This window comes from Astatotilapia calliptera, chromosome 1 (assembly GCF_900246225.1).
Source record: "Astatotilapia calliptera chromosome 1, fAstCal1.2, whole genome shotgun sequence".
NCBI lineage: Eukaryota > Metazoa > Chordata > Actinopteri > Cichliformes > Cichlidae > Astatotilapia > Astatotilapia calliptera.
In genome coordinates, this window is record NC_039302.1 from 8060636 (window position 1) to 8075991 (window position 15356).

General features: G+C 40.8%; 1 protein-coding gene across 1 annotated transcript; it reads right to left on the bottom strand.

Moving 5' to 3' along the window:
- Positions 1–243: 243 nt before the first annotated feature.
- Positions 244–11400, bottom strand: LOC113018543 (cell wall protein DAN4). Its single transcript, XM_026161627.1, has 4 exons — positions 11338–11400; positions 6448–7172; positions 4152–4328; positions 244–1589 (listed from the first exon to the last, which is right to left on the bottom strand). The coding sequence occupies exons 2-4, from the start codon at positions 7151–7153 to the stop codon at positions 1480–1482; spliced, it is 993 nt and encodes a 330-aa protein (XP_026017412.1). The 5' UTR covers positions 7154–7172; positions 11338–11400; the 3' UTR covers positions 244–1479.
- Positions 11401–15356: the final 3956 nt, after the last annotated feature.

Here is a 15356-nt window from a genome sequence, read left to right on the forward strand (position 1 = left end):
CATGTCTGCTGAACTAACCACAGTATATATGTATATATTTACGTGTGTGTGTGTGTGTGTGTGTGTGTGTGTGTGTGTGTGTGTGTGTGTGTGTGTGTGTGTGTGTGTGTGTGTGTGACAGTTGTCTATTCACTATTAGGGCAAAGCTGAGGTACATATCAATCATAGAAAGGCAGCATATTGATTGAGTGTTGGTGTCACTCAGGTAATGATGAGTGAAAGGACTGAGTGAGCTGAAAGATATGTATATATCTGGATTTATTTTCTTTAAAAAAGCATGTGTGTTAACAGAACCAGTGTAGAAATAAGCAATATTGTTAGATTTTCTTGTACAGTTGCATTCAATACATACAGAATGGAGTTAATAGCTACCTATTGTCCAGCCACAGTGGAGCAGTTAAATAAGAGATGCTTTTTTCTGAAGCAAAATTATAGAAGAATAAAAATAATAATAATAATGACGCTAGCCTTTTTTCTAAATTTGCTGTGGTTATGCTGCAGGTAAACAGTATGTACCGATGTGCACACAGTCACTACGAGAAAGTCAAATCTGTGTTTGGACACCTGGAGGTCAGAAGATTTAAACGGTATATTATGTTGATATAGTTGTTGCTTCTGAGTAGTGCGTAGACCAAATACACAGCTCCCTTCCAGAATACCAAAATCTCAGCCTATGAATAACAACGCAGCACCCAGCCTCCCTCCCTCTCAGTCACTAGTGTGTAGAAAACAAACTGAAGTCTTTGGCTTTGACGCTTCAATTCTCTGACTCTGACTGCCAGTTGTGGAATATCTGAAAAGCACAGTTTGAATTTAACTGCTTATTGCCTACCTTATGCTGTAACAGCATGTGATTGGTGATATGGATAATGTTATTGTTCACCACGGCTTCTGAATTTTGTTGCAAAGGCCTCGATAGGCCAGCTGTGTCGTCTGCTATTTAGACGGCAGGACATCAGTGCTATTTTTTTTTCAAACATTTTGCATCAGCTGGAACCTCGTTGTGCTTTGATGTGCTTTTATGCTAATGTTTCTGTTTTGCTGGTCATTAACTGAATTCTGTTGGTGCCATTCACACAAATATGTTTAAAAGTAGGGCAAAAACTTTTGATTTTGACATTGTTCACTGACTGCAAAGCAAATTCTTCATTAGGAAAGACTGTCTTTGATTCCCTTTGGCAACACACATAAATGGCTAACAGCTCATTTTGGCTTTCTCGGTGTACTCAGATGGATTGCCTTCAGTGATTCCTAGTTAAATACAGCAAATCTGATTAACGTAATACATAATCTGACATAAGTATCATCTGTGGCTGACAAGAGACCTACATAATTCACTTTGTAATTCCCATCCACAAATGCCACTCTCAGACCATCTTATTTACAAAAATCCACACATTAGACAGTAAGCTGTCTACTGAATGCCAATAATCATAGCTGGCAAACATTTTTTGAAAGGGAGTTCATGACTTTGTAGTTTCAACGGCGTCCTGGAAGGTTGGACATTTGGATGGTGTCCCCTTGTACTCCTGGGTTGTAGTAGGCACCAAACTTCAAGTCCATAGGCTCACTGCTGTCTAATCTGAGAACTGGAAAGTAGACAATATTAAATATTTATAGCATACACCTTGTCTTTTGCAAAAAGAAAAGTACTCTAATTAACTTGTTGAGGTGGAAGATTAAAGAGTAGACCGCTGTCAGTGGTCCAATCCTATGTCTTTGACTCCTAGGTTTTCTGTTGTAATGCTTTTATTTCCAGCATAAGGTAACCAAGTACACAAAAAGGAGCAGTCTACTGATTTATTAACACACTACCATTACACAGTGGCTTTGACAGCAATAACATACCCTAAAAGTAAAGAGCAAGAGCTCTCTTCTTGAGGCTCCATTTTGAAATAACCTTAACAAAAATCAATAACACAAAGCTCTTTTCCTGAATGTGCTGCTATTGTCCCTGCTGAATAATTGTTTTCCTCTGCACCTACAAGTACCATGGAGCATTATATAGGAAATCACTACACCTAACTCCGATTAATAAATAAGATAGATCGAAGGTAAGTGGACACACCTAAGACATAAATTACACTTAACCTGAAAATAACTGCATCACAGAGATAATGTCGCAAGCCCTTAAGGATCTGCTGTGAAAATATACTCAGTGTAGCAAGAAGGACAGGTAATAAATACTAAACAATCTTATGTTGGGTTTATATTACTTGTGTTGTTTTCTGGAGTTGCTTTGCTTGTGCAAACGAAGAGTCTAAGAAGAGAAGGAGCGATTGTAAAGGCCAGGGCTAAAGTGACACTTGGGGCTATACCGCTTACTCAACTTGTGTTGTGTAAGCGATTCTAAAAGTCACCAGTTCCATTTTTTTTTAATCTCATGTACCCCCACAGACCTGTCAGACTGACTTGAAAACCCTTTCATCAATAACACATATAATGGTCAACTTTTGTTTTTTGGTGGACGGGTTGTTGCAATTTTGCTTTTGCTGGGGATTAAATGGTCTGACCTTGAGATGAGTTTGCTGGTCTGTCCACTCCTGGGTAGATTGTGGCAATGTGTTAACACATAAATTATCCACGTTTTTGTAGGTAAGACTACTTCGGTATTAAAAATGTCCCCTAGCTTTTGTTCAGTTATAGTTAGCTCTTTTAACCATTAGCTTGCTATTTTAAATCTGCTGTGTCATAAAACAGACGCTTGTTGTTATTAAAAACATTCCGATATTTGATACCTGTATGAGGCAATGTCACTGACATCAATGACAACACTGAGATCAGTTGAGCACTTGATGTTTCTATCACTGAAATAAATCCCGGGGAAGAAAAACACTGTGTTTGCAAGGTCAAAAACGCTTCTTCAGCCTGAGACTCTCTGGCTCACATGTACAATTGATGACAGTTTACCACACACAGATACAAACACTACATGCAGAAAACAACTCTTGCCCCTCGCTTCCAGCGAGGGGTAGCAGTACTAGCAAGGTTATTGGATGATAACAGCCATAGAGGAACAACCACACAGACCCACAGTGTCTGGCTACCTCTTGCCTCTCGCGAGCTCTTTTAATCATTCATTTCTGCACATGAAGCTTGTGGGCTTGTTTGCATTAAGCGCATAATTTACATACATGGGCTGCAAGTAGGCAGTCATATCACGTCACTTTACTGGTGAACTGCCAAGCAGTTTATCAAGTGCTCTACACTCTTCGAGTTATACTGCGCAATACTGAGCGACTGCATTACCAAAGAGGTTTTCTTCCTTTCCATTTTGTAACTCTGCCTTTGTTACCAGAGGAGTTTCTTTTAACAATGTTGGGTGTTGTCAAGAGTATATGTTTTTCAGTTGCCACCCTGTTTCTCTTACATTGTCGTGGGTGTATGGCTTAAGATGGAATGTGACTCATCTGGAAAGTGCAGGTACATTTTCAAGCCGGCCTTCACTAGATGCACTTTGCCAGCTAATCGCCCGTGTAGTCATGAGTCCCACGTGCATATCTGTGTGCACTTTAATGAATTTAACTGGAGATGAAGGAAGGTTATGTACGAGGGCGTGTAGGGGAACTGTGACAACAAAGTGCTGTTTCCCTCTAAGTTCATGGCAGGAAAGCAACAGATTAGAAACTATCATAGTACATGATCCTATTTTGCATGGTGAGGTTACCTTATTATGGGAGGGTTGCCTTATTAAAACAGGATTAGTTATGCACTTGTGTGTGTGTGTGTGTGTGTGTGTGTGTGTGTGTGTGTGTGTGTGTGTGTGTGTGTGTGTGTGTGTGTGTGTGTGTGTGTGTGTGTGTGTGTGTGTATGTGAAAGGGAGAGAGAGTAAGAGAGAGCAGCACCTCTCTCTTTTGTCACTATGTTAAACAGCCAACTTTTTTTTCTTTTTGTAAAGGGGACTGCGGCACTATCCAGCAGCCAGTTACCTTAAATACGAGGGGATAAGTGAGTTATAGTGGCTCATTATGAAGCACTGACAAAGGCATATTTAGCACAGTTTTATCTCAGCACTACATTTCTCGGCATAATTTAATAGTCTGCTGCCAGACGTTTTATTAAATATGAGAGTCTTTCGATAGCTATCAAGTCGGCAACCCTGATTAAAGCGAACGATCTGTTACTTTATAGCGCGAAGGAACACACATACCTGGCTCGGAAGGATACTCCTCAACCAGCTTCCTGTGAGAGAAGGCCTTCTGTTGTTTCTTCTTCAGGATTACGAAGGCCACCAGTCCCACAAATGTCACAGCCACAGCTGTTCCCAGCACTGCTCCCCAGGCGTTGTGTCGTTTACTGATCTGGGGATCTGTTGCGAAACCTTCGTCTGAGGAGTGAAGGGTTGTGGGGGTGGGAGAGAGTCACAGATAATTTGTCAACGAGAAATTATTTACATCGTTTGGCATCTTTGAGGGATAATTGTCGACTAATTATGGCTAAAATGTGTTTTTCAAATTGCGTTCAGAGCCGTAACGCATTGCATGGTGATACATCACAATTATTCAGAATTGTATAATTTACGCTGTGATAATTAATGCAATTAACATGCCAAATTCATGATAATTTCTGGAATACATTTGAATATTTTAAGGCAGCAGGTTGTGATCGTAATCTAAATGTGGTGAAATTTGGCTGAATACTTCATGAATAGCATTCAAGTTGTCATTAAATTATATATAACAACTGTTTAAATGGAAACTGTGAAACAATAACTAGCCTATTGACTTTTTGTTGTTGTTGTTTTTTCAAAAAAAATTGGGTTTTATTTGTATATGACATAAATGTTTGCTGCTCTTCTATTTTAATGTATGTGTCCAAGGCAACAGCAGTGGAAAATAATTGTTTTTGAAAGTGATAGAGTCGTCTTCAACATCCTTTGACAGAGAAATACTCGAGTGGTATTTTGTCAGGGCTCACACATAAATAATTCAGTGACTTTGTTCATCTAGAAACGGCTCAATTGACAGACTTGCTAGGATCAATTTACCCGTAATCCAAGGCAGGCTGAACCACAAGACTTGTTTCATTAAGTGTTTTTCTATTCTTGTCATCTTTAGCAGCAAGTTTTTTTGTTTTTTTTTACTTTAAAGTAAACATAATGAAACGTAGGTGGAAATAAAGATTTTAGCAATTGTTGCTCCTGCTGGGAAATTATTTTTAAGTTAGCTCGCAACCTTTTAAGGTTGGCAAACAAATTGAACTGCAAGTTATCAGTTTTTTCTTAAATTTTCATCTCATGATGACAAAAATGTACAAACACAGGCAAATAAAGTTAGTCTAAAATTGTGTAGAGAGTTGTTCACAGTTTTACTGAATGGACGGTATCGTAGATCAACGACTACGAACTGGACTGCTCTGAAATTTGGCACAGATACACGTCGTGTTCTCTTTAGGATGAATCTGGAAACCTTGAAAAAGCTCAGTATTTTTCTAGGATATCCTTAAAAGCTACCCATGTCATCCACCCCATTATTAGGTAATTCCCACAGGCATTTCCCACACAGAGTTACTAACAGGTCTGTATGGATTGTAGCTGAGTAAGTGAGGTGATTAGCTAATTGTCAGTTAGTGTCAGAGAAAGCTAAGGTGCCTTGTGGGATCTTACATATAGACTGTTTATCTGTACTCTGTGCTTTTCTACAGTTTCTGTGCACATGCTGTTCCTGTCATGATAACTATGGAGCTTTTTTTTATCATTTTGTGCTGCCCACAATTTCACATCTGTTTTCCTGCTGCCTATTGCCATCATCTGTTAGTGTTATGTCCTACTGTCCCATCTGTCCACGAGCTGTGTCATTTTAATCCCCACTGCACCAGCTCTGCAAAGGTTTTGTTTTTTGTACTGTGGTCTTCTATTAGCTTACGCACTGATTAAGAAATATAAATTTCCTTTCCAGTCTTATCTTCCTGATCTGGTGGTCAACACCAAAGTCCAGTCTCACGCCCTTGCACAAGTATCTCTGACCTCAGTCCCTTGCTTTCTCTTTCAAGTTTTTTCCCCCCTAAAACAGGGTTTCATTGTTCGGCTGGGAAGGTGGTTGTAATAGACTCCTTTGCTCATAGCAGCCACCTCGATAGGACTTGAAACCCAATCCAACCTTTGCTTTTAAAAAAAAGGTGTATTTGTCCTCTTCCAGTGGGAAAATAGATGCTGGCAAATATGGCCCAGGAAAGGGATGTAAAAAAGCAATTTGTTAAACATATGACATGATAATATTTTCCTCATGAGCACCGAGCATAGAGGTCATCGCTAAGTAGTTTTAAATCCTCCTTTGCCGCCTCATGGATCTTATTCTGATGCCTCAACCCGCATTAATTAAGTCAAGTCAAAATCTTCTAAAACTTTCACACAGACAGCATATTCTCCGACTGTCCATCTGCCTTTTGCTTTCAGGATCAGACACACAAATGTGGACCAGATTCTGTTACGCAGACTGCACCAGTACCTGTATCGGAGCTGCCCGCTAAGCCCGCGCTTTTGTCAGTCTTGTTGACCTTCTCAGGCGTGTTTGGAGCAGCAGCAGTTGTAGTCTCCGGGACATCGGGAAGAAACACCGTTGTAGGTGAAGATGTGGTGGTTGTCGCGTTCATCCCTGGCACCGCTTTTGTGGTCAGAGTTGTTGTGCTGGTTGTTGTGTGCTCTTCTGTAGTGTTGGTCTCTGGAACTGAGGTTTGTGACTCTAAATCTGTGCGATTAGAGTAATCTGGGAAGCTGGTGGAGTTTCGCGGGGTCAGCGTTTTATTAAATTCCCCTTCAGTTTCCGTCATGTTGATCTGGCTTGTGTTTGTGGGATCTGTGGTTGTGGTCGGCGGCAGCTCGATTAGCTCGATCGTACCGTTTTGAACTTCAGGACTCAGGGTCGTGGTGGTAACATTCTGATCCTCCCATTTCTCATTTCCACTGTTTTCCTCTTCTCCTGAATATGGTACCATTGAGCCAGATGCTGTCCCACTGTAGTCATTATTTGACTCTGTAACATCAGCTCCCTCATCGTTTCCTTTAGTAACCGTAGCATTCTCACTTCCTTGTGGAATTTTGCCTCGTGCACGCAACCAACTCTTATCAATCGTTCTCCCTGGAGAGTCTGTTGTATATTGGAGTGATGCCAGGTGGAATGCTTGGACAAGCAGGAGAAGGAGCAGAAGTCTCATTTTCCCTTTTGTTGTTACTCTGAAACACATGAAAAAACATACGCATTATTTGACTTCTTTAAATACAAATTGTTAATTTAAAAACATAAATGATAAAATAATAATAATAATCGTCTGTAACGATCGTAGCATATGTATGTATATATGTCTGTACAAGAAAGCTAATCAGAGATTATTCTTAACAGGATGTTAAGGGCCTTTGGAGTTAGCCACAACTAACTATGTCAGCTTAATTGAAAGTATCCTTAGTAAGTACTCAGTAACTCAAATACCATATGATATGACAACCTGCCCGTGGCAATAAGGAGGAGGCTGAACAGAATTTGTTAGTGTCTGGAAAAAGTATTAGTCAATAAGAAATGTCATTGGATGAGCTGTATTGACAGGCTGTCTTAAGGAAAGCCCAGTCTGCTGTTGTTGTCCAAAAACAATGAAGACAACTTCAATATTTCTACATTTGGTTGAGAGTATACCTTAATACTGACACTAACTTCAGCTCACTCCATCATGTGATGTCACTGCCAAGCTCAGTGGTTTGTTTGTTTGGTTGGTTGGTTGGTTGGTTGGTTGGTTGGTTGGTTGGTTGGTTGGTTGGTTGGTTGTTTGGTTGTTTGGTTGGTTGGTTGGTTGGTTGGTTGGTTGGTTGTTTGGTTGGTTGGTTGTTTGGTTGTTTTTTGAGGGCTGCATAACTTCTTTTAGAAGACTCATTTTGTTCATCTATTTTTGGAATTTTTATTTTCATTTTGTCGCAGATTTATTCATCGAGGTCACCTTCGTGCGAGTTGCTTCTTTAAGGTCATCTTCCTCACTTCTTTGAAAGCTGCTGATTGCACCATGTGCCCGTGACCACCTCCAGCAGATAAATATCCATCGTCAAGAAACATTGAAACCCGACTTTTAAAGTTAAAGTTACTTTGCAATCTGCTTTTTACACGATCAAAACTCAGCTGCAACATTTATCCATTTTGCATTGTAAAATTTCCCAAAAGGGCATCAAAGCTAACGATAGCCGAGCAAACCTGCCCCTCTAAAAAGAGTGTGGATGTGATATTATCATTAATATACCATGGGCTATTTTTATAATTAGAAAAAGATGCATGACATTTACATTGCATTGTTCCTAACCTAACCAGTGATAATTTTAATTAATATTGTGGATTATAACAATTACAAGTCCTCGTTTTCCCAGTTCTACACTTGTACGTTACCAGAGTTTTGTTAAATTGCACATTGACAGACATGTTCCCGACGGGCTGTTTATTTTTGTTGCTTTAATGTGGTTTTTTTTTTTTCCTTCAAAACATAGGGAGATTGGAGGTTGGGCACAAAATGAATTTTTGATTCAAATAAAAGCTAAAGGATGAAAAACAGCTTTTCTGTTATTTCCTTCCCCCCCTGTTTTCTTTGAGCGTCTGAAAAGTCTGTTTACCACCTGCTGAGTATAAGCACCATCAGGAAGGACCCACAGGTGCTAAATGTGTGTTCATCACAGCCTTCAAAGTCCGCCTAGCCACACTGGAAGACTCAAAAACAACAAAACATCTCCAGCCTGATTTTTTTTCTTCCCCGCATTTTCCAAAATGCAACCAAAACACTTGCTTGAGGGGTGAAGGTCAGCTTCACTGACATGAGTCATAATAAAAATCCTTGAATTCCACGCCACCACCTGACTTTCAGAGAGCTGCTCAACGGACACATTCGGGAGCTTGTTGGCAAATTTCTAAGCAGTCATCCCCTACGATGTCTGCATAGCCCCGACACAATCTCTGGTGAGATCTGTGGCTTTTTGACAGTGTGAATTGTGCGAGTGCCCTGTGAGCTATGTGTTCTCCCCTCGGCTTCACTCCAGTACACAAATGACTGCAAATCCCTACAGGGCACTCTTGCTGTGAGTCACTTTGTTGATCAGTTGCTTTGTTCTAAATTCATGCTTGTTATAATCAGCACGAGAGGCTCAGTGTACAGTGTGTAACATTGGCGCCTGGAGCAACAGAGGCTTCACTTGCAAATCTGGGAATTTCACATTTCCGGTTTTACCTGTTTTGACATGTTCAACAAAGGTGCTAAAAACATCAAGGAAGTACTTTGTTTTTAGCTCATCGGGATTGATAATCTGGCAAAAAGGAAAACCCAAGCGTGTATATTCGTTATGTTTTGAATACAGTTTGTATTTCCTTGAAACTGCTGATGTTAGCTTTAAAATAGCACTGCTCAGTTGTTTTGACTGACAACTCACAATCAGCCAGGGATTGTTCAATCGCTGGTTAGCTTTTCGACAAGCTTGTTATCATCCGACGACTTTGTTTTCGTGCTGGTCTTTTTTTGTTTTCCGAGAAACAAATGGGCGGGGGGGGACGGGGGGGGGGGGGGGGGGGGGGACGTGTGTGTTTTGCTTTTTCAGCCTGCCGCAGGATCAATCGGGCTCGTTCGTGTTCGCCGATCGTGCAACACACACAAAAAAATGTTTCAGTCCAGCAGCAGAATGGCGGGAACAAGTTAGAGCTCATAACACTGCAGCGGTGGAAAATAACAAAGTGGCGCTTTTAAGTCACACACTAATGCACCTCCTGCCTCTCCCGTCGCTTGATGGATTTTGGAATACTGTGTGAACTTTTCATCCTTCCTCTTTCTCCCCACATTTCCCGTCTCGCGTCTTCACAGTACACCATCAATTTTAAGACAACAGCTCTCAACTGAGCACTCTGTGGAGGATAAAAGTCTAATTACGCTGCAGGCATCTTGAGAAGCTCGTGTAAAGGAAACCAGTTAATGTGGAACCAGTTTTACAAGCAGCTCAGCAGCGTCACTGTTGTGTTTTGTTGTTTGATTGTTCAATGTTCAAATGAGCACACAATCAGCATGGAAGTAGTTTCTCTATAATGCAAAGACCAGAGTATTATTGGTAATTGTCAACTCGCTTTAAAAACACATAGAAAAACATTGTGCAGCTGACCTGTTCAGACACAGACTCTACCACCATCTTTGGATGGCACATGTGGGCCGTGCAATTTCAAACCAGCTATGCCCACTTTGATCCTGTGACACAGTGCATAGCTATGAACAACAACTACTCTGAACCATTAAGAAAAAAAGAAATTACAGCAGCGAGCTGCGCCCAGAGAATATTTTGACCCGCCAACTAGTCTTCGCGCAGCAGCAAGTTCACGGCAACGGGGAGAGAATTTTGCTTCTGACCCTTCGCACTCAGAGAAGCCATCTGTTGAAAAGAGCTCCCACTATGCCAGTCTGTCAGAGCGCAAGCTATCATCTCAACAGCTCAGTCAGCCGTGCCTTCATCAACATCACACAGACACACTCACGCAGGCTGAAAGGGACACTAATGTGATTCCTGTAAACACCTGGCGACAGCGTATCCTTCTTAATTATCTGACATTTTAGCTGTCTGAAGTTATTATCACCCCTCAATATACTGTAATTTATTTTACATTCATGTGGAACGCAACCTCTGCGTTCAGCAGAAGTTTCAAGCTGTGTTTCTACTCCTGGTTAAGAGCAGTTGAACTCTTAACCAACTCTCAGCCCTACCCAACAGTGTATGAAGAAAAGAAAATTCTCTTTGTTGACTCTGCTTATCAATGCATTTGTGTGGTTAGGCCATATTTTGATTGATTTTTTTTATCTTAAAGTGTGCGTACTCTGGATTAAAAGATCTCAATAGTTCATCCATCCCAGTTTTTAAATGTACAAAACATCGCTCTAAGGCTCTTAACTGTAAAAACTGGCAACCACTTATTCCCCTGCCTAGGTTATATAAAGTCTTAAAGTATGTATGTCACTCGTTGTGACGTTGTGGCACCTAGCAACCAACTTGTTTTCTTACTTTCATGTTGAAAACAAAAGCTCTTCAGTTTTTGAATCTTCTATTTTTACACTTTCAAAATAAGAAGCAGTGACAAAACCTGCGGGGTACGGCCAATTGTTAAGTGTAACTGTAAATGTTACAGCTACCAAATCAAATATCATCAAACACAATGCCACTGTGAAAACAAAAAGTGGAATGAAGATAGGGGGTTTGTGAATATTCATAAAAAAATAACAGTAAATATGGTCCTGAAAAGCATATTCCCGACAGCTTTTAGCCTCACACGTTTGCTGTGAATTGGAAAGACAAAAATATAAATAAATAAATAAATAAATAAAACCCTCCCTCAGTAAATCCTTACCTTATTCTTAGGCTATATCAGATGAGAACAGGTGCACAGGCAACAAAATCTCTTCACTCAGCTGCCAACATGTGAGAGTGAATCAGCAGTCGGCTTGGAGAGAGAAGGAAGAGAAGGAGGGAGGGAGGAGGGCCCGACAGAGTGGCATTCAGGGAAGAACCTGTTCAACCTGCTTCTTCACCTGCCAGCAGCAGAAACACGCCCTGAACCGCATCCAGTTGCATGCCGTGAAAAGGCCACGAAGGACGGGGATGAAAATGAATTGGTGTACGAGTAAAGAGGGTTGGGGGAATGTCAATTTGCTACCACCTCATTATTTCATGTTGCCATCTAAATAAGTTGATTATATTAATTTTTGGTTGCCAGGTTTCCAGGTTGCCAGGTTAGATCTGTGAATTCCCCCCCAGTGGGCGGAGCATTTTGCCAAAGGTCCTCGGAGCCTTTTTTTTTTTCCTCCTGCTGCGGTCGTCATGGTAACAGAAAAGAGGCTGGTAAGCTCGGGTTTCATCCATGCTTTTGTCTCTGGTCTATATCAGGCTACCAGGTGACGTGTGACTTTGTGAACTCGCAGGTACCGTGCGTCAAATGAGCCAGGATTGCTTTTTTGTCTCGTTCCTCGATTAAGTGAGTCATGCAGAGGCTGAATTCATTTAGTGCGAACGAGCGAGGCTGGTGAAGTGGCACTCAAAGCTGGCGTGTTTTGGTGAGTTAAGAAGAGGGAGTGGCTGTGCTTGCTTTGCTAAAGAAATTGAAAACTACAGGTTTCCATCAAATAGTCTGAAAGCCCATCCAGTTCTCCAAAAGAGTACGCCCAATCAGCATGAGCATTATACAGAATACCTGGCAGCCATTAATAGTCCAAAATCAAGTGCTTTAAGGTGGTTATTTTTACAGCTTCAGCCACTGCAGACTCGCCTCAGTCAAGCAGCTACACAACACAACTAACCTTCAACAGGTCATGTCAAAAATCTCTTTGAAATATGAATAAAACGAGATGAAAAAAGCAGCAGAGCTGTCTGTTCAGGTCTCGGTTATTACTTCCTACCTGTTTTACATGTTATAAGCCAGTAATCAAACACATTAACTTTCGTAAAAAGTACTCATGTGTTTTGCTATCATAACCACGTGGGTTTATTTATCATCTTGCACTGAAGATGCCATTGTTTAGCTGCTGATATACTGCCATAGATGAGGTTTAACAGTGGCCCACTGTTCCGAGCACACAGAGTTCCTCACAGACAGCTTGTCGCTGCCACCTCATGTGGCCTGCCAGTGTTTGAAGCTAATGGGATCATGTAGCCTCATCAGGGATGTGAATAATAGAAATGCCTAAATCTTGAACGGAGGATAAACAGCCTTCAAACTTGAGTGCAAAACAAAAGTGTGCAAAAGTCATGAAAGGTTAAAGGAAAAGCAAGTTAGGGTGCTATGAAACCTGGAGAATGCATTATGAAGAAGGGTGCATTTGTGACTACTGACGTTTAATGCCAAGTTTCACCCACTGCCCAAAAGATCTGTAGCTTTATGGATAGATAAAAGCACTGTAGCAAAGTCTCTGTTTCTTTGATCTTAGGCAGTAGAATTTAGACAATAAGAACAGCAAACAGTCATACCAGTTTTCAGAATTACAATAAGGGAGGAATGCAAATAATCATACATGCAATTCTTCCTGTGAAAGCTCATAACTGGAGCTGCTTGGAGAGAAATGCCCTCAGTATCTAGCTCTCAGACATTTGCATCGCAAATAGATAAGCCTGTATGTGCAGGATTGGGCCATTTGACTCACGTGACTGTGCTATCGCATAGACAAACCTTGGCACAGAGAGGCAACACATAGAAAACAAAAATAATATCTAATGTGTTTTAACATCGAGTTAAAAACACAATCTGAAGAAAAAAAGAGGCATTGGCATTAACTAGATTCAAATGTAGCATAGATTCACACATTTTTTCACTCATTTCTGTGATATGTGACATACAGTCAGCCGACACTTTGTCAGTACCGGGTTGGACCCTCCTGTGCCCTCAGACCTGCCTTAATTCTTCATGGCACAGGTTCAACAGGGTGCTGGAAACATTCCTCTGAGATTTCGCTCCATGTTGGCATGATAGCATCACACAGTTGCTCCAGATTTGTCAACTGCACATCCATGATGGAAATATCCTGTTCCATCGCATCCCAAAGATGCTCTATTGGATTGAGATCAGGTGACTGTACACTGAATACACTGAACTCACTGGCACATTCAAGAAACCATGACTCGAGCTTTGTGACATGGCATGTAGCCTGCTAGAAGCAGCCATCAGAAGAAGGGTACACTGTGGGATGATAAAGGGATGGACAGAGTCCACAGCAATACTCGGGTAGGCTGTAGCATTTAAATGATGCTCAAGTGAGCCAAAGTGGGCCTCCACACCATTATGGCACATCCACAAGCCTGAAGCACTGATAGAGGGCTTAGATTTGACCCTACCATTTTAATATTCCAGCAAAAATTCGGCAGACCAAACAGCATTCATCCAATCTGCTACAGCAGTGATGTTCTGGTGCTGTAACCCATCTGTGCATTTTTCTCCTATTTTGAATATTAACAAGTGGTCATTTGGGTTACTGTTGCTTTACTATTTGCCCAAAGCAATCTGACCATTCTCCATTGACCTCTTAATTAAACCACGAAGGCATTTTCTGTAACCCTAGAAAGTCCTGGTAGATCATCAGTTTTAGAAATAGAAATGTGCATTTGGCATAAAAAAAAGTACCAATGCCACATTCAACGTCACTTAAATCACCTTTCTTCCCTATTTTGATGCTCAGTTTGAACATCAGCAGGTTGTTTTGACCATGTCTGCATGTACCTAATGAAGTGGTGAGTCTGTATCTGATGGATAATATAATTTGGAGTCACTTGCAAGTTCCAAAAATAGCATGTTAAAGTTCAAGCTGATTCTTGAAATTGAGTCTCAACTGGATGAAGAAGTAACTGTATTACTCTGGCTCGCACATGGACAAACACTAACACAATCCTGCTCGGTGTGATAATAGCAGAAGCATAAAAAACTACTCCCAGGGCTGTGCAGGAGAGCTGATCTAATTAGCATTGCTTTGTAAATATTGCTTCATGTCTGTTGGTGCTCCACACTGTCTATCAAATTATAATTGATCAGATATGTGCAAAAAACGGAGGGAAGGGCGATCGCAAGCAGCAGATGTCAGTGTGACACATTCTTTCCTCAGGTGTCAAGGGAAGTTCTTCGCTTTGGCATAAAAAAAAAATACTATCAAATGTTGTGACACCACATAAAATAGTCTTAAATGTTGAATCAATGTGATTTAGCTTGTTATTTGTTCTTTTTATTAAAATCTGATAAACTTCAACACTGCATCACAACACTCACCTCAAGGCTCTTTATATTATAAAGTAAAGAATCTACAATAATACAGAGAAAACCCCAACAATCCTTTTAGTAAGTACTTGGCGACAGCGGGAAGGAAAAACTCCCATTTAACAGGAAGAAGCCTCCAGTAGCACCAGGCTCAGGGATGGGGCAGCCATCTCCCATGACTGGTTGGGAGTGAGTAGACAGATGTCAAAGAGAGGTAGAGATGAATAATAACTAAAGATTAAATGAAGAGTGGTGTACAAGCACATATAAATACATTTATACATTGGACTGTACCATGTCTCTTATCCCAAAGGATGGAGTGCCTGCCTGGATAAGTGAAACAGAGTATAGGGGCTCCTATTTCTGGATGATTCAGCCAGCTCTTATCTCGCTGTAGATACATCTAGTTATATAAATTAAGCTAGAATTCTTCTTCATTAAAAGTCTTGTCAAATACCTCCATAGCAGAATGAGTAATGAGGGCGGCGAAAGGATTTTCAACTTTAATTCGAATAAATCTGGCACTTTCATGTATTCATTCATATGTATGGCTCATTCATGTACCAGATTCTCCTAACATAGACCACTGAATATATTCATTCAACCAGGCTTCAGTGCAGGCCCCACATGTTTCT

What these genes read in the sequence shown, in the direction of transcription:
- LOC113018543 (XM_026161627.1), bottom strand. Translation starts at nt 7,153, where the DNA reads ATGAGACTTCTGCTCCTTCTCCTGCTTGTCCAAGCATTCCACCTGGCA. An exon ending in AGCGGGCAGCTCCGATACAG is followed by an intron (nt 4,329 to 6,447) that starts GTACTGGTGCAG and finishes TTCACTCCTCAG; the next exon opens with ACGAAGGTTTCGCAACAGAT. An exon ending in GGAGTATCCTTCCGAGCCAG is followed by an intron (nt 1,590 to 4,151) that starts GTATGTGTGTTC and finishes TCTACTTTCCAG; the next exon opens with TTCTCAGATTAGACAGCAGT.